This window comes from Myripristis murdjan, chromosome 12 (genome assembly GCF_902150065.1).
Source record: "Myripristis murdjan chromosome 12, fMyrMur1.1, whole genome shotgun sequence".
Classification (NCBI taxonomy): Eukaryota; Metazoa; Chordata; class Actinopteri; order Holocentriformes; family Holocentridae; genus Myripristis; species Myripristis murdjan.
Window position 1 is genome coordinate 11,469,067 of NC_043991.1, and position 27,474 is coordinate 11,496,540.

The 27,474-nt window shown below is 39.6% G+C and overlaps 1 protein-coding gene across 1 annotated transcript; it reads left to right on the forward strand.

The window, feature by feature from the left end:
• Positions 1 to 586: 586 nt before the first annotated feature.
• Positions 587 to 27,474, forward strand: LOC115368870 (beta-amyrin 11-oxidase-like). Its single transcript, XM_030065272.1, has 11 exons — positions 587 to 987; positions 2,352 to 2,429; positions 2,848 to 2,932; positions 3,738 to 3,773; positions 4,026 to 4,165; positions 6,502 to 6,625; positions 7,139 to 7,283; positions 8,252 to 8,362; positions 12,494 to 12,621; positions 19,300 to 19,387; positions 26,219 to 27,474. The coding sequence occupies exons 1-11, from the start codon at positions 798 to 800 to the stop codon at positions 26,378 to 26,380; spliced, it is 1,287 nt and encodes a 428-aa protein (XP_029921132.1). The 5' UTR covers positions 587 to 797; the 3' UTR covers positions 26,381 to 27,474.

A 27,474-nucleotide genomic window follows, 5' to 3' on the forward strand; every position in this document is an offset into this window, starting at 1 on the left:
AGAGGTGAAAAAGCATCAACGGTGCATTTGTGGGACAGAGTGCTAGTGTCTTCTGAAATTTAAAAAAAAAAAAAAAGGGTCAAGAAAAAAATTTAATCTTTCTGGCCCAGTTTTGCGTGTTCATGTGTGTCCGTGTTAATGTTTAACACAGACCTGCAGCTTTAGATTATGTCATTTAGACAAATGATGTAATCTAAACTACAGTTAGTTACTAATCCAGAGAGTACTGGTTATTGTTGTGAACTGCAGTGGTGAAAAAAAAGAGAATAGTTGAATAGCTGGCTGTTAACTAGGCTACTTGAATTTTCTGACTCGTCCTGAATCTGTATTGGTTGACTGATTGGTTACAGCTTCAGAAATACTAACATTTGTGTGATTTTTCTCCTTTGAAATTGCTGTTAGGTGATTTATTTGGCTCCTGGTCAGACTGAGACACTTTTAGATTAATTTTAGATTAACTATAAATAAGTAAATAATTAAGTGAGTAAGCAATGCCCATAGCAATTGGAGCATTTCCGCCGGTCTTTAAACGCCTCATCGGCTGCTGAAGCTGGATACTTTCGGTTCTCCTGCGAGATAACACAATTCACCATGAGATAGCAGTAATTTGAAACACAGGTTGCTTCCGGTGAGCCAGGCGGACCAAACGGACTACAAACACGGAATCTAACTGTCTGCTTTAATCCAGAACACAATTTTAGAAACACACAGGATTAATTTCGCCCGTTAACCCGGCAGAATTACACGTCTCCAATGCCAGGTCACCGAGCAAAACGGTGAGGTACAAAAAAAAAAAAATGTCTAAACTGCCGGGAAATGCGGGCGTCTCCGTCCTGGGGGACAAATCCCTGGAGTTTTACCGGGACCCAGTGTGTTTCTGCCGGGAGAAGACGGAGAAACACCGGAGCAGAGTGTTTCAGTCCCGGCTGCTGAACAGACCCACCGCCTTCGTCTGCTCCGTGCAGGGGATGAGGGAGCTGCTGTGCGGTAGGTCGTGCGTAGATGCGTGTGTGCGTGCGTGCATGCATGCGTGCGTGTGCGTGTGTAATGGATGATGCAGGTGCAACACACACATCAGAGGAGTCCAGAGTTTATTGACCGCTGTCGTGATGCCAAATCAACAAAATGTCAGATGGGAAATACTATTAATGTGTTGCTATAGTACCCATAGTTTTCACTAATGACGCTGTGTAATATTAGACTGCAGTATGTAATATAATGGCGTTTTAATCTCTTGTAGGTTTAATATATCGGTCGTACACACAATGATATTCCTATTCGATTTAGTGAACATCCATTATGTTTTATTTTCCATATTATCTATTTAAAAAGCCCATGACTGGAATGTATGGCTCATTTTTGGCTACCATGATTCTCTTATAATATTCCTTTAGGCACTTGTTTGTCTGTTTCACTCAATAGATGTGATTATTTATAGTATCTTATTGTACTTTGTGATACTTTTTTCTCCTTATAATATTCTTATGTTCAATAATATAATGTTAATATGCATATAGGGTGCCTGCAGTAGGCTCAATAGTTGGTTCATGACTTTTTTAAAGCTCTATTAATGAATATTTCAGCTTCCATTAAGATTTGAGTAATAAGGTTAATAAGTTTTCAATCCCACCATCCTTTTTGAGATAAAAAAAATAAAAAAAATAAATAAAAAAATACCTGTTGTTCTTAAATCAACATGCTTGGGGAAGCTGATTAGGCTGCATCCTTTAAACTCTCACAGCTCTGAGTTCATTGTTCCAGACAGTCACATGCAATCGTGAGTTTTGCCCTCAGGCCAGAAATAGCTCAGTTTTTCTTCCAGATATCTCAGTTTGGGGTGAAATTCATCCTGGGATTAGTCTGAGCCTGTCATGGGAGAGCCCCGTGACATGCCCAGTGGTGTGTGTGTGTGTGTGTGTGTGTGTGTGTGTGTGTGTGTGCGTGTGTTTGTGTGTGTTTGAGTGTGTTTGAGGATTGTGGGGGGTTTGATTCTATACAAGTAACATAATAAATCTGTTGAATGCCATGGAACCAGGCGAGTATTGATCATTGTACCCTGGCTGAGGAACCACAAACACTTTTTATAAACTGACTATTACATACTGTATATTTAAAGTTGGATGAGGTCACTATAAACTGACTGTTTAGAGGTGTAGACACACCTCAAGTCCCAATAGGAAGATTAGCAATATTACAGTGATACCACAGGAGATAAAAAATCCCATAACGTACCATAAGCATCCAAAGCCCACCACAGGAATAGCATTTTACCACAGGAATATTATAGGAAATCTGATAGTATGAATGAAATTGTGCATGTGCATGTAAAGAGGTTGTGTGTTGTGTTTCAGACAAGTCAAACGTGTTTCTGAAGGATCCAGCCGATGTGATGACCAACATGTATGGCGACAACATTGTCACCACCAATGGTAATTCTCACACACACACACATACACACACATAGGGTACACAGAAAATATACAGAAAAAGAAAAAAAAAAAAAAACAGTGACAAAGACCATCAGAGTTTAATATAATTGAGGGGATGAAAAGATGTTTGCACAACCACTCACAATGTCTGTGTAAATGCCTGCATGTAGAAGTGATAATGATGCATCAATCAAATAAACAATGACAGCATAAGGCAGACAACTGATAACATAAAGTGAAAAATACAAACAAATTTGATTGTACGTACAGAGAGGCTCGTATCCATCAGTTGTGTGTACGTGTGTGTGCATGTCTGTGTGTGTGTGTGTGTGTGTGTGTGTGTGTGTGTGTGTGTGTGTGTGTGTGTGTGTGTGTGTGTGTGTGTTTGTGTGCATGTCTGTGTGTGTGTGTACTTCAGGTGAAGAAGCATGTCTTCTCCGTCTGTCCCTCACCAGCTTGTTCACAGGATCCTGTTTAGAGTCGTGGAACAATTACATTACCAGGTAGGGAAAATAAAGTTTTCTTTCATTTATCTCCTTTTTTCTGCTGTGTTTTTTTTTCCCATATGTACTTCTGTAATTCTCAAGTGGGCCAAGATGATGGCACCATAGACAAGATGTGATGTAACTGCAGAGCCTCTGTTGCTGCAACAGCTGCTGTAATGTGTCCATCGCTGTCAAAGGTTTTTTTGAGCAAGATACTGAACCCTCTCTGCTCCAAGGGAAACTCCTTACACTGAGTGTAATATGGTGACTGAAGTGTAACAACCACAGAACTTATACTGTGAACCGGAATTTAATCTTATGTTATTATGGTATTATTAGTAATTTTAGCAGTGGCAGTATGTGCACTCAGCTTAATAACTCTGACATAGATTGGTAAGGTTTTTTTTTTTTTTTTTTTTTTTTGAATTTCTTATTTGGCAGGTAATCATGGTTTCTCACAACCTGGACACAAAGAATAGTGCTTTTTGGCCCATAACAGGCACCGTAATAAGCCCTCAAAGTCTAGGACTCAGCCATCAGGTCTAGGGATCTGACATGTGGTACTTTGTACGGTATTTATCTGCACATGCTGAATATTTTTGCTGCTATTGCCCATAAAATTTGCTGTCTTTTGCCTATTATTATTATTATTATTTTATTATTTTATTATTAATAATAATAATAATAATTTTTATACTTTTTTAGAATCTCTTTCTCTCTTATGGAAGACTTACTTTCTTCCACAGTGGTAACTAGTTTGTTAGTGTGTTTTGTTAGTATGTTTAAAACATGTGTGTGTTTTTCTGCATCTCTCTCTTAACAGTGTGTGTGAGCGCTGCCTAAAGGACCTCTCTTTCAGGTAACATTTAATGTAAACTTTATCTATGCAGCACTCAAATCACAAAGTGTTTCACATGTTTCACAAGCAATAAAAGCCCAACGAATAAAAGTCAGTTGAAAATGTAATACAAAATATTTAGTCTAATTGATGTTTGGTTTCCCACATGAGTGTCGTGTCTACCTCACGTTTTAGGTGTCTAGTCTTTCTGATGTATGTGTATGTGTGTGTGTGTGTGTGTGTGTGTGTGTGTGTGGGTGTGTGTGTGTGTAGTGGTCAGCCGGAGTGTGTGTACTCTGTGTTTAAGGGTCTGGGGACAGAGCTGGTGTTAGGTCTGTTTCTGAATGTCCGTGCAGACGAGCAACCTGAGCTCTACCGGGAAATCACACAGCTCTGTACTCAGCACTGGCATGGTAGGACATGTACACACACACATACACACACACACACACAGACACACACACACACACACACACACACACACACACACACACATAGTGCCTGTAATAAAGTGCACAACCTGAGGTGGGCATGGCCATGTGTCAGCCATCTTGTTTGCTTCTCCACGTAGTCAGACGACACTGCATAAGGAGTCATTTGGGGAAAATTGCAAAAAACAGAAGTGGATGTGGCCTTTGATGAAGTGGGCGTGGCTTGCTTAGTGTGAGAAGTTATTATGTTGCTCCTTAGCCCAGGACAAACTTTGTGTCATTGTGTGGTGTCTTCCTTGGCCTATGACCAGCCTGCTCACCGAATTTGGTGAAAATCTAAACATCTGTCAGGAAGTTATAGCACTGTGGGGCACACTAAAAGTATGATGCTAATAACTAAATGAAACAAAACTCATTTGGTTTTTAAAAGAATCAAGATGTTATATAATCAACATTTTTTTTTTTTTTTTTTTTTTTTTGCAGTGTGGTATGCAATATGGCAATAGTTTGGACTAATTTTTAAAGTTTCAAATATATTTAATTATATTCAAATATATATGTACTTTTTACATATAAACCTTTTTTTACATTTAAACATTTCTAATATTTTTGTATTTATGCTTGTTTTACTTTTCCTTTTTGTACTGTACAAAAATCCTCATTATTATTAATTTTAAACTGATTTTTTTTTTTGTTAAATATGTGTCTGTCAAAAGAAATTCCATCGCACATCTCTTAATAAGTGGTAAGAAATGTGCACTTGTTTCTAGGCTTGTTTCTATACATAGACCCTAATTCACATTCATGTTTTTTCATTTGCATTTTAATTTTATAATACAGGATAACACTGTCATCCAAACGATCATGAAAAATGTGCTGGAGGAAGAAAAATTAAAGGCCAAGGAAAGAAGTAGTAGGGATGTTTTTACTTCACAATAAAATCATATAGGCAGACAGAAGGGGTAAAGCATTGGAGACAGAATATAATTCAGGGTTATGGGAAATAATGCTTCAACAAATAGGTTCTCAGACTCTGGTGGATTACTATTCCTAAGTAAGGCTTTGAAAGGGAAATAAAAGCACTCCTAAATGCCCACAGTTTGTTTTCTTTGATCTGAAATACAAAGTGGAAAAGTTTGCTTTGTTGCATTTCTGTATTTGGTTTGTTTAGGCACAAACTGTACAGTTCCAAGCGATCCAAAGCTTGTAAATGAAATCACTGGGAGTCATAAGAAGCTTGTTTATTGGACAGTTTTGGTTACTTGTTGTCCTGCCAGGATAAGGGATATTGGCGTCTGTCTCTTCTCTGGGGTTTGCAGCACTCAAGGAAATGGATGAATATGCGCATCAGTCCACACTTTATTTTGTTAACCTCAGCTTCCTAACCATGAGAAACTGCTGGCTTTATCAACAAATGTCATCCTGTACCGATAAGAGCTTGGGCTCGTAGCTGGTTGCAGTACTTTGGGCCATATGTAATATCTTGTACAAAATCAAATTTCCACTCCCTCCCAACCAAACAGTCCTGCAAAACAACTTTTTAGTATTCTGAAAGTTGTTGGAGATTTCAATTTAATATTTACATTAGCGGATGAAGTTCTTAAATGCTTGGTGATAAAAGGATATCTATGATATTTTTGGACTCTTTTCAGTAAAATTCCTCTTTGATTGCTGGAACTCGGCTAAGAGGGGAGGGGCTTAGAAACGGGAACGTCAATCACGGACTTACTGACTTTTTTCAGAAATAAGATAGTGGCCCCTCCTAGTGGTGACATTAAACATTGTTAAGTAAGGACGGGTCTCACATGCCCAGACGTCACTGCTCAAGTTCATATTGATTTTTGTTTCAGACTCATTGTTTTATTCAACTTCTATTTCAATAACCAAAAAAAAAAAAAGAAAGAAAAAAAGAAAGGAAAAGAAAAAGGAAAATTGTTGACACAGCTAATACTGGCAAAGTATTTTGAGGTAATTTTTATTACATAAACTCAATCAAAACTATCATAGCTTTGGATAATATGCAATTTGTGTACATAAAAGATTGCAAAATGTCATTGAGAGAATATAGTGATGTGTAATTTTGGAAAACACAGACCGTAGCTGTGTTATTACTGTATTCACATGCAGCACATGGCATGTTAAGGCACAGAAATACACACATCTTGCATCAATATGTAGGAAGTGAGTTGGGTTATTTTGCAGTGTAGTAGCTTATTGCAATTAATAGAGATAACCACAAGGTGCAAAATCGGACTCTTCCTCTTTCCGTTTTTTGTTTTGTTTGTCTTACATGTTGTCATGCTCTTGCTATCCCGCAGGTCTCATCTCTGCTCCGGTGAACGTAAAGGTTCCCATGTGGTCGTCCGGTTTCTGCACCGCTCTAGAGGCTAGAGACAAACTGATGGACATCATCAAAGACAAACTGGACAATGACAGAAATGGGTGAGACTGAAACTCCCTACCTCTCTCTCTCTCTCTCTCTCTCTCTCTCTCTCTCTCTCACACACACACACACACACACACACACACAAAATTCAGTTAAAGAATGACTGGTGTCTGTCAGTGTCCGTCAGTAAATGGAACAATTTCGCAGACCGCATTAGTATTTGGAAACTTGTCATTAAAAGTTGAGCTGTGGAGTTCTGTATGAGATTTTCTGTATTTAAACAGCAGTATGATATTTTCAAATGGTACAAAGTTGTTTATAATGCAAGTGTTACATATTTCAGCATGTGAATTACTCTGACAAATTCCAACACCACAGTCTGTCTAACCTGGCATCATGGATTTGATCATGGACATGTGCACACACCAGCAGCACAGACATCTCCAGTGGTTTTGGTTTACGTTGAAGACATCGGCTTTCATCCATTTTAGGTGGAGTTCTACCTTTCCCCCTCCTTTTGAGCCTCTTCAGCTCTCTCTCTCTCTCTCTTCCTCACCATGTCTCTTCAGATTTGTGGGTTCCCTTGGGTCTCTGCCGCTGCCGGACTCCAACTCTGCCTCCCAGCACCTCCTCCTGTTCATCTCGGCTCTGATCCCCAAAGCCCTTGCATCCATGCTCACCTCCTTCACAGTGGCACTTAGTGGGAGTGAGCAGGTAGACATGCAGATACACACACACACACACACACACTCACAAGATAGGCCACTACATTCACTGAAAATGTCCACACATGATTGTCAATAAGTGAGGCGAGTGGCGGTGCTTTGGGTTAAAAAAAAAAAAAAAAAAAACTTGGTCACTTTGCCTCTATTTCAGCAACATGTCGCAGGTGAACTGAGCTTCTAAAGCTCTCCTGTTGGCTTGAAGCTGCACTGATCTTCTGTTCTGCTCCTGCTGATAAAGGCAGTCTTGTCTTGAAAGTAGAGAAACATCTGCCTCTCAATATTATTTGTGCATGAAGTTACACGATCCACGACAAAAATTAGGCATTCAATTAAGTACCTTTACCCACAGAAAGGTACACATTTTGGTCAGGAAAAAAGATAGGAAAAGAGCACAAGATGACTGGTTCCCATTTTTTTTTTACCTTGCGATGCCGTTTGAGCCCGTCAGCACATTTCCCAAGGCGATGACATCAGGCAGTCACTCATTCGCTTCTGATACAGGTTAGGTATTTAAAAAAAATCTCAAAATCAGAAATCCCTTTGAGTGACAAAAGTAAAATGCACACAGCTCACACATGATTTGTGATTCAGGGTTCCCAAAAGCATTAAAAATCATTAGGAGGTTGCTGCTTTGAGAAAAAAAAAACAAACAATGAAAAAGTTGAATATTTTAAGCTACAGCACATGAAGTCCTGGAATCTGATGTCCAAATGACCGTGGGAACCCCAGTGATCGCTTCATACCAAAGGAATGACACAGAGGAAAGTTTGGATTCCACTCATAAATTTTGATTTGTCCCTTCCTGTGTGGACAAGAGACCAAACCTGACACCAAAATCTCACGTGGACAAACAGTGTGAATCTACAGGGTCTGTTAGGGGGAATGGCTTTGGCAGCAGCACTTTATAATTAAGTCCCTTTTCCTCTCTCTCTCTCTCTCTCTCTCTCTGTTTTCCAGGAGGAGACTCGTCACCGAGCGAGGCTGGACCCCGACTACCTCCACAACACTCTACTGGAGGTTCAGAGACTCTGGCCTCCTTTCATTGGAGGTCGCAGGATAGTCAATCAGGTAGGACGGCTCACCTGCAGAATAAATTTACCTCATGCCAAAATCTAAAAGTTGAATTATCAGTCATAGACATTCACAGAAGGTGGAGTCGAAGAGTCATGATTTTTTACAAGCTTACAAAGAATACCTTTAAACGTTAAGGTAAACATTTGAGGCTTTTTCCATAAATTAACAAAGGTGTAACTATTTGATAATTGCCACAGTGATGATTGTGAGATTTTGCTTTTGTAATAAAATGCAAAGAAGCATTATAAACTTCTAATTTCTATTACTCTCTGTACATTTATATATTTTATACATTTTTTATTTTTTCTTATTGCTATTTTTTTTATTTGATATGTTTTATTTATTTCTTGTCTATGTGCACTACAGGGAGGTTGCAATTTCGTTGTCTGCCTGGTCATGCAATGACAATAAAGTTCATTCATTCATTAAACACAACAAGTGCAATGCAAGGCCAACCAGTAGTTTCATACATCAGTGCTATGGGTTAGTTGCCATCAAGAACCATATAGTGATCACATTGGTATAATAATAATAAATAAGATGATCACTGCTTCTTAGAAAATTAACATATCTTATTTATGTTATAAACAGCTTTTTATTTATTTATTTTCATAAAGTTTTAACTAGTTCTGGCCACTGAGTGAACAGACAGTGACAAGCAACAGCTTCAGCCAGAAAAGATTCAGATTCTCTTTGCACTAAAATATGAGATGTCTGTCATCCCAAACATGTCCAGTGGTTTATTTTCTTGGAATCAGGCCATGTTATTATTCTGTTTATCAGCAGTTTTCTGTACATGGTCCACAGAGACTGAGACAGAGTGTCTCTGTCCTGTTTCATGTGTTAGTAGTCTGATCCTCCAGGTGGCAGTGTGTTACTGCAGACCTGAGTCTCCTTTAGCATCCAGTCCTTTCTTCTGCTTCCAAGAGCTGTGTACTGCAGCATTTAGTGAGCCACTGTTTCCATGTGCTTGATTAGCTGGCGACTTATTTCCTAGTAGGATTTAAAATTTTCCCCCCTCTTTACAAACAACACAAGAGGTTTTGGTCTTTGTCGAGTCAAATACAGCTTCTTATGGGGTTAAATCATATTCTACACATCTTCTGACAATTTAAAATTGGTATAATATCTTAAAATTCATTAAATATGTGCTGCTGTCATTTTGTTTTTGCTGGTTTGGTCTGACAGTAGTGCTGTCAGCCAGTAGAATCTCGCTTTGCCCAGGATCCTGTGACGTGATTGGCCGGATGCTTTACCCTGGGGGCGGGAGATCACAGCATCTCCACCCACAGCGGCTATCTTTGATCGGTGTGACCTCATCAAAGAGGCTTATGCAAGAGCCCAATAAGAGCCATTGATCCGTCTCTGTGATTGATTGGCTCTGCTCCCCAGGGCGATCAGTGTGTGTTGGTGATGCTGTGAAGCCGAGTGGAAAGTCGTTCGTCACTACCAGGAAACGCAGCGGTGCATTTTGACTCATGTGGGCCAGCATCAGTTCATGATTATGTGGGATTTATCCATCTTAGGGAAGAAACGACAATAGTGCAAAAAACAGCAGCTTTCCATATGGTTTTAGGAGCCAGAGTCATAAATTCATCAGTGTTAGGCATCAGTCATGAAAGAAAAACACTTTTGCTAAAAAATACTGTGGTTTGATATTCTTAGAGGTGTAACTAATGATGATTTTTATGATGTCAGTTAATTTACTGATTGTTTTTTGATTAACTGATGAATCATTTTGTCCATAAAGTGTCAAAAAAAATTAACAACAGCTCATGGGAAGTTCGCAGAGCCCAAAGTGATTAACTCAAATTGCTTCACCAGTCTGAACAGCAGGCAGCATAACAACTTTGCACATTACAAGACTAAATGAATGGCTTTGTTGTACCCTCTCACACTACAATAGATGACAGGGACAGAAAATGATCAGCAGATTGCATCATGATGTGTTGATCTCACATTATAAATGTTTGTGCTCCTATCTTGACTGTTTGTCTGCAACCGGCTGCTACGCTTAGACCAGGCGTGACTCTGGTTTCTTCGGTCAAATGACACATTTTCTACAGTCCACACTGGCCAGTCGCAGATTTCATTCCTTGCTGAAGTTTTGTGTGTTACAGAGATGCAGCAGGTACATGGCAGGTTTCGGACTGGTTGTTTTTTAAGCCAAGAAATTGCGATAATGGTCTCTGCCAGGCGATCGTTTTTTAGAGCCAGAGCAGCTGAAAGCAAAGGAGCAGAGCCAAGTTGGAGCAAGACATAGACAACCTTAATGACCATAAAACAAGTATTTACTTTACAGTTTTAGAGAGAAGTTATTTTGTGGTCCAGTTTGGCCCAATAAGGTTTCCAAAGCCAAAATATGTTAAAGTGAATCATAAGATGATGCATGCAAAATCGTGCACCAACTGTAGATTTTTTCCACTTGATGTAACGGTGCAGCCATAAGACAGACAATGCAGATACAGAACAAGCATGCAACGTCATACAACATGAGAAATAGTTTGTTTTTTCAACTGTGAAGATATTTAATAGGAAGGGGGGGAAGTGGAAAACCAAAAGCTCTACAAGTTAAAATTTAGCACCTTTAACTTCTTCATAAACAATTCAAATTCTTCATAAACACCATTTAGTGTTTGTTATGAAGACAAAGAGTTCCAGTTGTCACTTTTTCTCCCTGACAGACTGATGTACATAACTCTCAGCTGCACTACCAGCAAGAGGGAAAGAGAGGGGAGACACAAGACCTGCAAAGGAAGGGATTCTAAGTTGTTATGTGTGTGTATGCAATAAGAAAAGTAGAGGGTAAGCCAGATATTGGAGGGGAAACATAAAACAAACAGGAGATCAACAGACAGAGATGGAGAGAGACGATTAGTATTCACTATCAGGTGGAAAAAAAGTCTCACACTCTGTCAGGTGGAACGAATATATGCAGCAGTTCTGTGTGTGTGTGTGTGAGAGAGGGAGAAAGTCAGAGAAAGAGAGAGAGAGAACATTAACTCAGTGACGTCTCCCAGCGAGGGAGGGGGGAAAAGACAGAGTTTTGTAAAAGATTTTCCACTCCAGTAGAGAGGGGAAGACAGAAAAAAGAGAGGATAAGGAAAGGGAGAGAAAGAAACAGTAATTGTGTTCCCTGGCAGTCCATTAGTCGCTGTTATGTACTGCAGCAGTGAGATGTGAAAAAAGAAGGGTAAAAATAGGGCAGTGGGAGGGTAAGTGGTCTTTTTTGCCCCACGGCGGCTTCTTTCACCAAGCATCAGTAAAAAAGTAAAAAAAAAAATTAAAAAAAAGCCTGGCCTCGCCTGGAGGAATTGCGTAGAAAATTGAATTATAATTTACACTGAGTGGAACATGACTGACACTGACGGTTCTGTGTGGAGGAAAAAAAAAACCCTCATTAATCTGAAAGTCATAATGAAATGAAAAATAACTTTCAAGTTGTTAGCTAATTTTCCATGTAAGAACACTCACCTGTTTAACCCAAACCTTAAAGTGTTGCCAGCAGTTCCTGTTATTTATCTATTTATTTATTTGATTTAAAATCTTTGGAAATGTAAAACAATAACAACAACAACAACAACAACAAAAAAAACTGTAAGAACATTTTGCAAAACTACATTGTAAAGTATTTTTTATGTACAGTTTTAAACAGTGGTCCGTGTTTTTTGTGTCTTGATTGTTCAGCAGCTTTAATCAATAGCAGCCAGCTGGCTGCCACTGATGATTGATATTGTTACCATAGCAACAGTATTGTCTGAATATAGTGTAATTTTGTGCTGAAACCTATACACCCATACACAGTGCTTTTGAAAGCTTTATAAGTCACAAGTTTTTGTTCTCACCTTTGGCGAGAAGTGATTTGGTACCAGGTGTTAAGTCTGAAGAAATACTTCAGTGAAATTATTTATTCCAGTTTATTGTTGACCCTATCTTAAAGACTTTTCTGCAAAAAAGCTTTTGATGTATTAAAAAAGAAAAAAAATCAGCCCAGTAATGTTAATCACAAAGACATACAGAGAAAATAATTTAATATAAACAAGAGCACTGTTTACTGAAGTGATATTTTTCTTCTGTGTATGCGTGTGTGTATGTGCGCATGTGTGTGTGTGTGTGTGCATGCAGGACACCACCCTGGCAGGTTTTCATGTTCCTAAGGGTTATGGTGCCATGTACATCAGCCACGCTGTTCACCGTGACCCCGAAGTTTTTCAGCGTCCTGACGACTTCCTGCCCGACAGGTGGAGTGGGAGGTGAGGATGTGACATCACTGACATGTTGACTCTTTTTCTGTGTGTCTGTCTGTCCACCAGTCTGTATGTCTGTCTGTGTGTGTGTGTGACTTACTAAGTGCACAGAGCACTGTGTTACTGAGTCTCTTTAAAATCTTCCCATACTGCTGGTGTTCAAGATTGTGGTTTTTCAGAAGAAGGATCATTTTCATAAGACATAATGCTGGTGAGAGGACAAATCAAAATATTTCCACGTGACGCGGCGTCAACGCACACCGCGCAAATCGATCGTTCCATCATTAAACCTGGAACTAATTTTGTTATCATTACCTGGTACAGTGTCTTCGCAAATACCTGTCCTACTATGACCAGGAATGATAATTGATAATGATAATTAACAATACTCTTGAATTTACTGTTTCCCTATATCAATTCCTGTTGTGCAGTTTATTTTGCGATGTAAATGTGAATTAAGGCAGTTTAGCTCAGGTGGATGGAAAATGACAAAATAATTCGTTTTCAGTATGAAGGACAAAAGTGAGGTAGACGCACTGCATAGCCTGTTTGAGCATAGAGGGTTTTAGGGCGTGTCCCCCCATTTCTAAAAATAACACTTCACCAAGCACCAGTGCAAACCAGCATAGATGTGGTCTGATGGTGAATCTTGTTTAAAATCAGTGGGATAGTTTTCTCCACCAGCTGGATCAAACATGTGAGCCGCTGCTGTGTCATCAGTTGTCTTATTTGTCCTGCATTTAACCACCAAAGGTTGAGGGAGAAGTGTCCCTTGCCTCTTTGCACCCTCCCTCCACTTTTCGCTAACTGCTTCCTGACACACACACACACACACACACACACACAGGCATGCATGCACAAGGACCATTAGAAGAACTAAGAGGGAGGAAGCTTTCAGTGCCATGTCACATTAAGAATCGAGGAATTGCGTCACCAAAAAGCCATTTTCATAAAAACTCGAGAAAAATAATGCATTTTTCATCAATGTCCATTAACCAGGGTTATTTTTAAAAGCACTGCAAAACGTTTAACAAAAAAAGAAAAAAAAGAAAGAAAAACGTGCCAGGGGAGAAAAGGAGACAAGAGAGCATAAACGGATCGCTTTATGCTGATGTATGTATGGATGAATTGTAGGATGAATGGAGGGATGAATGAAAGAATAATCCATTGATGTATGGATATCTGTACAATACGGTGAGACTGAGACTGAGGACATGAAGGCCAGGGAAGGAAGGCAGATAAGGAAGAGGGAAGGACGAAAATTAAGAGGGATCGCTCAAGAGGGTAGGAGATTTTTTTTATATCTTCCGCTCCGTGCATCCTTTATTCATTCTGTCTCTGCCTTTTCCATCATCCCACCATTTTGTCGCCATTCTCTTTAAAATCATAACGTGTAGACGCACATATGCAGGGACGGTCTATCCCTCGCTCTCTGCCTGCCACCTGCTTTACTAAATTGAAATTTGATCTGGCTCAAGTGCTAATTCACACTCTCAGTCACCCATTTTTCTATTCATCCATTTGTCCATTCAACCGTTTAGTCTCATTCATGCTGAGCCCGACTTTATTCATTCAGGCGACAGAGCGCTCGGCTGGAAAAAAAAAAGAAAGAAAGAAGGGGGGGGGATAGAGAGAGAGAGAGAGAGAGAGAGAGAGAGAGAGAGAGAGAGAAAGAAAATCTGTGAATGTATAGCCAGGTAGCTGTTGCCATGGCAACTGGTCACCTGACACTCTCTTTACCAATGGGGATTCCCTTGCTTTGTGCGTGTGTGTGTGTGTGTGTGTGTGTGTGTGTGTGTGTGTGTGTGTCTGTCTCTTTAGGGAGGGGGAGAAGCTGCTCTCTCCCATGATGCCCTGCAGGATGGGATGGGACTCAGGAATGAGTCAGAGGAGATCCTGCTGTGTGTCTATGTGTGTGTGTGTGTGTGTGTGTGTGTGTGTGTGTGTGTGTGTGTGTGTGTGTTAGCTCAGGAGGGATTCCTCAAAACAAAATGGTCTCTGTTATTTGGGGCTTCCCTTTATAGGTTAAATATAACTTTTAAAAACATTTAGCCATGGTGACTCAGTGAAATCAGTGAAGATAAAAGAAACGCATTTACACACACACACACACACACACACACACACACATATATACACGCACAATAGGAAGCTTGAACGATTTGTTGAATGCAGTTTATTGAAAAAGTTAATTTTGGAAAACACCAGTACAAATGATGCCACATCTGTGAACTGCAGTCTCATTATTATTTATTTATTTATTTTTTTTTTAATTGAATGATACCCCAAGATTTTACCATTAAGCTGATAATGATGTATTGATGTTAAAATGCAGGTAAGTATTGCATCATCCTGTTTCATGGCTGCTTGTTTAGTGAGATGATCTCTCTCTCTGTCTCTCCCCGAGTGATTTCTGTTGCTACGCTGCCACTCACAGCGATGCCGTGGATAATTGGTGAGGCTCTCTGAGATCCCCGGCCAATGGGAATTCCCTCTGGACTGAGCAGGACCGATAGGGAGCCGAAGTCCCGCCCTCGCTTCCCCCTATTAGCTTCTGTTTCATTCGATGCTGTTCCGCCGTGTATTTTTCCATGCGAGGGATATCGTCTCAGTCCTTTGGGGAAAGTCGAGACAAAACAGTATACAGCTCATCGGACATCCACTTAACTGTCTTGTAAATCATTTTTGACGAAGGTATAACATCTGTAGTTTAGCTCGTAAAGGCATATTTAAAATAAATGAAGACAATGGAGTTTCTTGAGTTTTAAGGGTTGCATTTTCTACAGTGATACTTTCCAGCAGGGCTAGGGCGGGCTTTAGTTCCCCTTGTAGGGTAACAATATTGTCTTGACTCTGTAAGACCAAACAACTGTCCAGCAAAGTCCAAATATCCTGCTTGTTGGAGATGAAATAGCTAGTCATTCTCTAGCTACCGTACAGCTCACCAGATAAAAACGTCCACTTTGGAGGCTCGTAGGCTTGTTTCCCCTCAGTGTTCATTTAAACAGCCAGTGTTAATTTTTGTTTTAATCAGCGTCTTTTGACTAAAATGTATTTTAGTTTTAGTCATTTGAACGGTTTGTAGATGGCGTTTTTATGCAGTGCTTACAGTGACATTAAAAGTAAAGTTTGTGTCTGTATCTGTCTATTTCTGGCTTTTTTTAATCTCTTTTATATGCTGACGAAAGCAGCATTACATTTTGTCATATTTTTAGTCAACTAAATTAACATTTTCATATTTGGTTGTGTTAATTGGCACAGAATAACTTCCGTTCTGGTGGATGTGACTTCTCATGTGCGGTGGTCTATGATCTTATTCGGACTAAAGTCACCTGATTATTCAGACTGTTGTCTTAATAGGATTAAAATCAGAATATTGCAGTTCATGTAGTTAAGTATATAAATATATATTTCTAACCAGGATGAACTATAACACCAGTCTGTGTCTGTATCTGTTTGTGCACTGCAGCCTGTCTGTCTCTGTTCCGACCGTCCATTTATCTTCCCGTCTGTCTGTCTGTCTTGATAGTTGCCTGGTTCCCTTTCTTGCTGCATGCCTGCGTTCATTTAAACAGCCCAATTACATAACATGCCCACCTACAATTACCGCATTCACATCATGTGTGTAAGCTGTAGGTGTGTGTCTGTGTATCCTGTGCGATAATGTACCGTGTGCTTGCATGAATTGTCCGCTGTGTGTGTTCCAGTACATATCGCCGCCCTCTTCGTGTGCTTTTCCGGCTGGAAGCAAATAGTAGCACTTGATGAACTTACATCATATCAGCTGAACACCCACGCAGGCTCTGACCGCAGATAAACGAATAGGAAACGCTACCAAACACAGATAAAAATCCAGGCTCACTGTGCAGCCAGCCGTGTTGCTAGTTTTAGATAAACCTGAATAGGATGGGGGGATCCTTCTTGTCGACGCAAATTTAATAAATGCTGTGCATAATAAAAATATACTTTATCTCTTTGCCAGCTCTCATTATGTTTTAATATGTCAGCCATCGTGTAAACCTTCAGTGCAGATAGTTTCAGGTGTGTGTGAAAACAGGATGCATGAGTGAACGTAACGCAGAAGAGACAGTATTGTAAGGCATGAATATAAGCTGCTGTAGTGTATAGTTGGTAATTAGTGAACCGATAAAACCAAGGCAGCTGTCCGATACACTGTCACATGAATGAATGCATGCTAATGAAAAAAAGAAAGAAAGGAAGTATACAAGGGCTTATCAGACTTTTCAGGCAATACAGTAGAGTGTGAGGCGATTCAAACTACACAACAAATAACACTTTTTTTTTTTTTCTTTTTTTTTTTTTTTTTTACAATCAAACTGATGATATTCTAGAAAAGAGATGCCAGAGATACGGCTTGTGGGCAAAATCCAGCCGGTGAGCGAGTCTTATCCAGCTCACAGGATGTTTTTTGGAGCGAAAGTAATACAAGGAAACAAGCAAACATATTTTAAATCAAATGCATATATTTTGTTGTAATTTAAACCGTTGCATCACATTATCAACTATGTGTAACAAGCAGGTTTTATATGATAAATTGATAAATTCATGATTAATAAATTTCGATAAATAAATTAGACCTAGCACTATAAACTATCCATCATCCAGAAATAGAATCAGATGAAAGTCAAGTTAAAACCAGTCGGCTAGATTGACATGAGATGTAGAATTTGTCAAGGAAGATGGAAAGAGCAGTATTTTCTTCGGGGAGGTAAATGGCGAACTGGTATGTTATATATTAGTTGTATTTCTCTCTTCTGCTTTATGAAATTCTACATGATGTGTTATTTTCGTATGCCAACATGCAGTTTGTCACTGATTGGTGGTAGGTTACAGATTGTGACATTAAGTGCAGCTTGAAGCCTGTTTTGAGCACAAGAGAGACACAGAAAAATGATTTGAATCACATTTTAAACCACATATTGCACTTTGCAGCACTTGCAAAAATTGGTTTCCATTTTTTTTAATGTTATTTTATTTTATTTTATTTATTTATTTATTTATTTATTTTTTTTTTATGTTCAAACTTGATAAAATCAGTCTTAGTCCAATCTGGATATGCCACAAATCTGATTTGGGCTGGCAGTCTGGACCAGGCCTTTGTGGATTGGACCCAACATTTTAAAGGAGAAAAAGAAATTATATTACTTAATCATATAGACTATAATATCCACCGAGCATATTTGATAGAGCCTGTCTTGTTCTCTGTATCTGTCTGTACTGTCTAGCTGGATCTAATAGAACATTAAACCATTAGACATCCACTGTCAGAAAACACTAATATTCTCTCTCTGTCTCTCTCACTCACACACACACAAACACACACATGCACATGCACGTACTCACACACACACTAACCCTCTCCCTCACTGGACCCAGACTACAGGGACCACTAATGCTTCCTGTTTTCCTTTAATCAGAGCTCAGGTTTCAGGAAGACAGGATGCATTAGTGACGGGAGAGAGGAGATGGCCTGCATCAACAGGCTGTTGACAAACCTGAGCATGCATTTTCACAGAGAATATTTTTAGGGGCTTTACTCTGGAAAGCTACAAGAGTGATGGGAGAGGGAGATAAACAGAATGTACGACATGCATCTGATAAGTTCTGTCATGAATTCAAACCCATGATGAGGAGGCATTACGCTCCTGAAAGGATAATTATTTTATTTTCCACCTGAAACCTGTTAGTCTTTTGCCATCATGACAATGGAGTTGAACATTTCCTCACTGTAGAGCTTCACATACCTCCAAATCACTCAGATCAGTCAGAGTTATTAAGATTTGCCAGTACTGTACCTGCAGGTCATACTGCTGACCATCTCTTGCAGAGAGGTCAGAGGTCAGTGTCTTGCTCAAAGACACTTCAGCAGGTCAGATGTTCATTTTTTCAGGGTTCTGAACTTCAGAGTATTAGTAAGAATAAAACATTAAAATTCCTAAGAACAATTTTGTGCAATGAGTATATTTTTTGATTGAGTATAAAAAGAAAGTAGGGCACTTATATCATCATACCTTAAGTGTATGTAATATTAGTGCACAAAGTGACGGTTTTTGCTGCTGGTGCCCCGCTGGTAAGGCTCCCGATATTGGCAGGGTGAGTAGGGAGCAGGGAGGATAGTAGGCGGATAATTGGCAAATCCAACTGTCCGTCACGGATAATGTGTTTTCTTCCAACGATGACTGCTGGCCAACTTGAAAAGACCCAAAACCCAGATATACTGGATATCAGTGTCCACAAAATGAAACTGATTGGCCGACCACAACACCACCAACAGGCCAAAAAGTCCCCGAATGTCATGCAGCAGTACATATAGATAAACATATGTATCTGTCATGAAAATCTTTCATATATTTCATAGTATGACAGTCATCAGTTTGTGAAATGTACATTTTCTGTTAAAAAAAAAAAAAAGGTTGTTATGTTTTTATTTGTTTTTTTGTTTTTGTTTTTTTTTTAGTAACATAATGAAATTTAGCTGTAGTTTAGGCTCTACTGTCATTAGTTTTTATGTCACAGCGTGATCTGAAAATGTCGTGGGGACATGATTCATAGACTCCACTTTTTTGTGCCAGTGTCCTTGTGAATTTGTCTGTGTGTGTGTGTGTGTGTGTGTGTGTGTGTGTGTGTATTCATAATCATATAGCTATGATTTTTTATGTCCAGGAATGCAGGTCAGGAGCATTTCCTGTGTTCGTTTGGCAACGGGCCGAGGAACTGCATTGGAGTTAAACTCACTGATGTCTTCATGAAGGTGACTGCTTCTCTTTGTTCACTTACACACACACACACACACACACACACACACACATACACACTTTCAGTATTTCTTCAGTCTGTCACAATTCTATTTTTGAGGCAAGGAGAAACAATGTCTCTTTCTGTTTTTCTTTCTCTCTAAAGCCCCATTCAGACAGGATTCACTTCCCAAATGACGTTTGAGTTTTAATTACTAACACGGGATGTCTGTAATTTCATGTACCCGTTTGGACTGGATGAGAATCTCTGTACTTTCTCCCCGATATCACAGAGAGGGGAGTGGCTACCTGAAGCTGTCAGTACAGTCATCCTTGTCAGCAGCTTGTGGGATCAAGCTCTCTCTGCTGATTTTTTTTTTTTTTTTTTTTTTTTTTGTTAACATCTGAAAATAGACTCCCAGTAGGCGGTATAACTGGTAGGTGTTGTTAGGCTGCCCATGCCAGTTGAATTGGCCAGAAACTGTTCAAATACCTTCATAACAGCAGTGCGTCAGAGCAGTACACAGCGGTGTGCATAGATGTTTCAGTGAGAGAAACGTTAACTGCACTCCAGGAGAATTCAAAATAAAAATAAATAAAATTCAGAGGGGATTAAATTTATCTGCAGACATTTGAGTTTGACGGAAAACAGTTGGAAATTTGCGTTGTAATAACCACGGAGGTTCATACAAAACAGATATGGTCAGATGTGGCCCTGTAAAAGTAATCCTGTCCCAATATGGCTTTAGTCCAGGCTTTTTGCTCTCAATGAATGTTCTTGAAAATGTATGATGCGACTTAAAGGCACTCCGACTAGCATCTGAGACTTTATTTTAGCCACTACACACAAGTAAAAGCATCACCAAGAGGGCTCTCACCCTGTAGAAATCTGCTGTGTTGCCATCAGGCACAAAACAGACGGAGGGCATTGTTCTTTGAGAGCAAACGAAACTAAAGCTTTCAGAGTTTCTGGAAGCTTCTGGTACATGGTGGTGGGAGTGAAATGCCAGTAGAAAAATCACTTCCAACATGTTCATCGCCCTCAGGGAAGGGGACAGAAAGCAACCGGGTTCTTGGGGAAAAAGAGATGCATTTTCACTGCTTTGGTTCTTGCGGGGAAACCTCTAAAATTAGAGACTTGCTAAGTTGGTTTCTATAGAGGTCAGCCAAATGTTACCATGAGAACAGTACACAAAAATGCCTGCCGCTTCGATCTTGAAACGATCTGCAACCATCTTGGATACTGAATTGTGTAGGAAAGATCGTAAAATTTCATGCGTCACTGCTCTGTAACAGCAGACTTTTTTCTATTATTTGTCACTGCCAGAGTGAAGTTTCTCTTCTTCTGTGGTCTATGTTGAGTTGTTCATGCAGGCATGATGAGGATGATGATGATTATGATGATGAACATGACAAGTGACCTGTGCTATTAAATTAAATCGAATCGACAAAACTCATTAAATCTTCATCATGTGAGATGTACATTATTTAAAAGTTTTTTTGTCCATTTACTACACATTTCCTTTATTTTTCATTGCATCAAACCATTTTGCAAATAATGCGGGGGTTTCACAACATAAATTCGAAATTCCTCTATTTTCAAATATGAAATTTTGGTTGATAATGTTCTGCTTTTGTGGCTAACAAAGGTGTCATTCATAAACCATAAACCAAATATTACCTGGGGACTGTTTTCTCGTGCACGGACCATTTCACCACACCCAATTTCAAAACACAACAGTGCAGCTGCTTTTCTGAAAACTAATGTGGATGACTTTATTACGGTGGTGGAATACTGTTGTGAAGAAAGTTTGAAGTCTGTGAAAGTTCACTTTCACATCATAGTGGAATGAATGGGAACTAATGGCTGAATAAAAGCTAGGACAAATTATATCAAACCATAAAATACAACTGCTTGCTTTGGGAAAGCATTAGCAAAAATCTCAGGTAGATACTCTGTAGATATTACACTAAAACATGCAAAATCACTAGTGTGGTCCTTTAAACGCATATTTATCGGTTTATTTTATTTTTTTTAATGTGTGAGCTATTTATATGGTCTAAAACCCACTCCTTTTCATCAGTGCTGTTAAGTGTGTCCTGGTCTAATTTGTTTATAGTAATTATACCAAGGTATGCCCATAATTTCACAATTATATACTGATATTTACAAATGCTGCACATAGTACCTTGTGTCAGTTCCCCATTAGGGAACTGACACAAGGAAAAGCCATAACTGTAACTACAGCTGAAAACAAAATAGGCAGAAAAAAAACAAGAAATAAGTGAGAGTGACCTCCCAGGCTTGTTCACTGAGTTTTTCAACTCGATGTTCAGTTGCCTCATGAAATGAGAGAGAGAGAGAGAGAGAGAGAGAGAGGGGTGAACCATCCACTTAGTCAGTAAATAGAGCGCTACTCAGGGGAACTGTGGTGTACCGGAACCTACTAGGCTATGTGTGTGTGTTTGTGTGTGTGTGTGTGTGTGTGTGTGTGTGTGTGTGTGTGTGTGTGTCAGTGACGTCAGAGGGAGAGCCCCCGCACAGCCGGTCTGTTTTAACCACCTGCCAGTCCCCACGGCAACACTCACCATAGCCACCATTGCCTACACCCTGGAGACACACACACACACACACACACACACAGTTCTGAACAGGACAGGTGTGTTACAGGTGTGACAACATGAAGGCGGCAGAAAATGTGTTTCTTGTGTGGGAGTGTTTCTTTCTAGACTCAGATGTGTGTGTGTGTGTTTTTCATGATTTTCTTGTAAGTTTGTTTTTGAGCCTCAGTTTGCAAAACACAAATCCCACAGAGACTATCTGAATGGATATCTTGTACTATATGGTTAGTGGCTGATTATTCATTTTGTATTTTGAGTGTACTGTTCCTTTAAGGAACTGCATCCATCAGCAGAAACTTTGCTGTTTCAAATGAATGTCACGCTGGAGCTGCAGGTGCTTCATGAGCGAGGCTGCTGCTGCCAACTTCAACACAACATCTTTTTTCAGGAATTACTTCCATCTGTTCTGTATTAATCCATACTTACATCTGACTTCGTGAAGTTAGGTCACACTTCCAGATGTTTTAAACTTTCTAACTGCCAACAAATGGCGTCAGTTGCTGCGTCATCACAATTTTCTTGCTCGAGAATGTTGTTACGCTGAACTGGAAAGCAAAGACCTGAGCAGTGTGTGCATGAATTAAAAATAATTAGACAGTCAAGAACCAAAAGCAGTACAGTTTGACCATGAGGTGAAACCATACCATGGTATTTTTCTTCCTACCAGTCAGTAGACACTAGCTAATTGGCACAGAGTTTTTGATTACCAACCCTGCCACACACTCACAGTTACTCGACGTACTTTACATTTCAGCTACAAGCAGATTTTTAAACTCACTTTTTTTTGTTGTTTGGTTAGTAAATAACAGAATGACACCAATATGCATTCACTAAAAGAGACAGACACAGAGAGAGTCACTTCAGAACTGTGAAAGTGTGTGTGTGTGTGTGTGTGTGTGTGTGTGTGTATCATTGCAGGCTGTCAGGAATGACTCAGTCCTGTTGCTGATAGCATCCTGCTTACACCCAAATGCACACACACACACACACACACACACACACATGCACACACACAAACATGAGTCCTCATGAGTCACTGGAAATGTTTAACCTTGCTGAATATAGTTCAGGTGAAATGTTGACAAAGATCTCCTCTCTCCTCATTAAGCTCTATTCATGGTTGCACATGGCATATCATGTTACTTAAAATTCTATTACTTACATCTGTGTTTGGTTTTCTTTCTATGCATTTCCTTTCATATTTACTGTTGTTACAGACTTGCTTTGGCAAAGTAGGGAAAAAAAAAAAAAAAACAAAAAACTTCTCTTGCCCTCAAGCCTCTTTGGACTGAAAATTGGTTGCCTCCCATTAACTCCTGCATTCTGCATGTGCTACAGTCCAAATGGAAGGTGGAAAAGCAACTATGAATTTTAGTGGAGAAAGAAATAACATTCACAAGTAGTTTTCCTCATAAAAAACTATTAAGCCAATCATTTTCAAGTCCTCTGAGGAAGGGATGTGTGTGTATATCCGGTTAGCCGGTTAACCAGTCATTAACAAAATATTCAAAATATGTAAGCCATTGATTACCTTTTTTTCATATTATAGGGTGAATGTGTAAAAATGTTAAATAAAGTGAACACATGAGATTTAGGCGAATGAGGGAGGTCTAATGACGTTACGTAGACTATGTTAGGATTGAGAACATTTATGGTCTTCTGCCAGCTGAGGCAAAATGAGGAGAACAAGCAGCTCGGTGTCGGATGATTTTTACGAGAATAGACAATGACGCTCGTTGTAAACTGTGTGAATCAGATGCTAAAATACAAAAACAGGCACCCGGTCCATCAGGGAGTTACAGCATGCCAGGAAGACGGATGGTGACTGCCGGAATCGAAAAGCACCGAGAGGACTGCTCACGTGCACCAAGAGAGGAGCAAGCCACCATCGGGAAACGTAGCCTTTCATGTAGAATTAGAAATGAGGAATGGGCAGATTGTGCAAGGCATTTGTTATGTTTTTTAAAAAAAGGATATCTGGTTTGAAGTGGTTAATAGCAGCAGCGTTATGCAAATTCCTACTGAGAGGTGATGCATTCCTCCTGCGTGAACACGGTAACGACGCAGGTGTCTTCAGGCAGAGTAGCAGCTCTGAATGCAGCAGGTAGCAGGAAGCTGGCTACATGTTCACCTTTTAGATTCTGGCTTCTTAAATTTTGCTTTGAGTCATGGTGCGGCTTGCAATCCGTGCTATGGACCATTTTCCTGTCTCTTATTGTTTAATGAGGTGTCAAAAAGTGTTGCATATAAAAAAAGTAATAAAAAAAACACTGAATAGGGTCATAGTGGTCAAACTGAGATGTGATGTGTTGACACAAAACATGAATCAGATTCAAAAAGTGTCCGTGGATGAGATCCTGTCTCATCTGTAAGTTTACACCTAAACCTGCTGTGGTGATTCAAATTAGGGGGGAAAAAGCACAACATTTTCATCAATTAAACAGCACCCTTCAGCTCCTCCAATCCCACCCGTGGGTTTGTCATTACAAACACATGCCGCTTTGTTCAAACACTCAGCACTTTATTTGAAATTCTAGTGAAGATCCCAAGGTTTCCAAAGATAGCAAATTTGAGCTGCTGACTTACAGGGAAATGATGAATTTTTCTGTCTGATGTCATGGTGTAGCCGTGAAACAATGGCATCTTGGTTTTAAATATTTCACTCATTGGAATGTGATGCGATGCGATGTGGCCCTATGTGCCATTGTTGTGTTAATATAGAAACTACTTACGGGGCTATTTAAGAGAAAATTGGCGTTCAAAGGGTTAAATAGTGCTGTGTAGTAATTGAGCTTAGCCTTCTTTATATTACATCATAATTTGACTAAAAGGACCATGTTTTTTTTTTTTTTTTTTTTTTTTTAAAGGTGACTGGTTTGCAGCAGGCTGCCACATGCCACTGCGCACACACACACACACACACACACACACACACACAAAAGGGCGTGACCAGAGTAAAAAAGTAGACTGCAGGGATCTAGGTCAGAGTTGTGACTCATCGCCTCTTTGCTCTGACTCCCTCCGTCTTCGCCCCCCCCATCCCCCTGCGCCTCCCTCTCTTCTCTCCCTCCTTCCTCCCTTCCTCCATCCACATTCATTCATCCATCCCTCCTGTCTCATTCTCCTTTCATTTTCTGCCTCCTCCCCTTCTTTCAGAAATATTCATTCATAAAGTAAAGTGGGCGGGATAAAGGCGCATTATCGGAGCACGTGGTTGGTCAGCTCTGCGGCCAAGCGTCAGCCAATGGAAATGTTGGGCATGATGTCACCAGCCACAGAGCTCTGAGTGTGAAGAGGATAGAGCAGAATAGAATAGGGGTTCTCTGTTTCTATTTCTTGCTGTTATCCGTGCTTCAGCTTTCTGTAGAACTTCACATAACACAGAATAGAAATAGAGCTGAATGGATTTTGTGTTCATAGCGTATTTATAAAACGTCTGAAATAACAATGTTTGGTGTTTCTGAATGGAATCTACTAAGAGTTTGGTGCAGAGGGGGAATCAGTGAAAGAGCTACACAACAGTCAAAAGGCTAGAATTAATAAAAGAGACATTATATTAAGACTACTGTAAACCTACACTAAATTCGGTGCGAAAAAGGGCAGAACTGCGCCTTTTAATAGAATATAAGTCTTCTGTATTTCTGTTCTTGGAGAAGTATGACTGTTACCTCTGCTACTGGAGTTATTTTTTATTCATTTATTTATTTATTTATTTATTTTTGTTGCTGAACTTTTCACCCCTGTGTTTTTCTGTCTGTTTGCAGGAAATCGCAAATATTTTTTCCAGATTTGGCTGAAATATAGTGTACAGAGAGGCTCTGGCTCAGTGCAGGATCAGTTAATTAGAGTTTGTTTATGATCCATCAGACAAATATATTTTTAGTTAACCAGAATTATTATGCTGCATTCAAGGGCTAATGAGAAAGTAAGGCATTTAGCTTCCTAGCTGGCTGCTAAACAGTGTTGGATTTCCAGAAGACAAACAACAAACAATCACGAAGGTTGCAGGTGCACAGTAGGACGTTGTTCTGCACTGAGTGGGTCTTTTTAATTTAACACAGTTTTTGTTCTGCTGTAAAATTATTAAAATGTCATTTATAGCCAACTACTAAGCCTTTTATTTTCTGCCAGGCCGGTGAAATTCATTGTCGTACACATGGAAATGATTCTGAAACACTGACAGAATATAATATAAATCAGCTGTTTGTTATTTCTGTTTCTTTCAGGCAGCATGTAGCTACTTGCTAAAGCACTACGACTGGTGTTTGGACCCCCCGTCGCAGGACCTTCAGTATAAATGGCTGCCTGTGTCTCGCCCCATCGCCCCCCCCACCGTCTCCTTCAGCAGACTGGAGCAGACCAGATCTGACAGCAGAAACACGAGCTAGGGATGCACCACATATCAGTCATGTACACGCTGATAAACTGGGGAAGATTCACACAAGGTGATATGAGCGCAGAGGAGTTCAGGTCTATTATACGTCTATTTATTGTAGATTTTAGAATATCTGGCAGAGGAAGGCAGACTGCAAAGCGAATGGGACTTCTGGCATTTCTCTGTCAAGACACTCAGCAGATTTGCTTGCGTTTTTTACAACAAGCAATGAATAAATGACTGGAAATTGACTCTAAGTTGGACATGACACTGATAGCACAGTGTTTTATTTCACAGGATGTTATTTTTGGATTTCAAAATCAACCATTTAAAAGAAAAAGGCACCACAGAATTTATCATTTTGACCCACTGCATTTAATCCTGATGAGTCTCTTCGTAGGTCATATTTTGCATCTAGGATGAATTGAGAGAAGCCTTGCTGTTTTTCTTTATTTTTCCTTTTCTTTATTTTTTTTCTGATGACTGATGTAAAATGATGATTTAGATAGTAATTTAGTTGCCTCCAGTAATTGCATTCCTTACAGTATCAATATTAATTTGATACACTGATCATCCCTAGAAAACACACTTACTCGCACACACACACACACACACACACACACACACACACTCACGTGCACGCACACAGTTGTGCCTTCAGATTCCAACACTGACTGCAAACCTGGCGGATCCCCTCCCCCTTTTCCACCTAGCAACCACTACTGCTTAGCAACAGTTCGTCATACCGACAGTGACTTGCTTCCTTTTAGTATGCAGGTCACACACACACACACACACACACACACACACACACTCAAGTACACTCACACACACAGACATCTAACCTGGTTATTTCAGAAAGCTACAGTGACTGAGTTGGCAGCGATACACAGTTTGTGGAATCGCATGTAATTAATTTCACAGAGGATGCCTAAATTATTATGTGTCTTTGTAATTTCATGTAGCCTGAAAATATTTTTTAATATATGAATCATATGTAATAACATGTAAAATCCTTCAGAGTTTGTGTCAGCTACAATCAGTGTGAATCCATCCATTGATTTACTTTTTCTCTTTATTATTAACATTAACATGTATAAATTTGCA

Bases quoted from the DNA above. Each gene is read 5' to 3' on its own strand.
- LOC115368870 (XM_030065272.1), top strand. From the start codon at position 798: ATGTCTAAACTGCCGGGAAATGCGGGCGTCTCCGTCCTGGGGGACAAA. The intron at 8,363-12,493 runs GTAGGACGGCTC...GTGTGCATGCAG, and splicing joins GTCGCAGGATAGTCAATCAG to GACACCACCCTGGCAGGTTT. The intron at 19,388-26,218 runs GTGACTGCTTCT...TGTTTCTTTCAG, and splicing joins TCACTGATGTCTTCATGAAG to GCAGCATGTAGCTACTTGCT.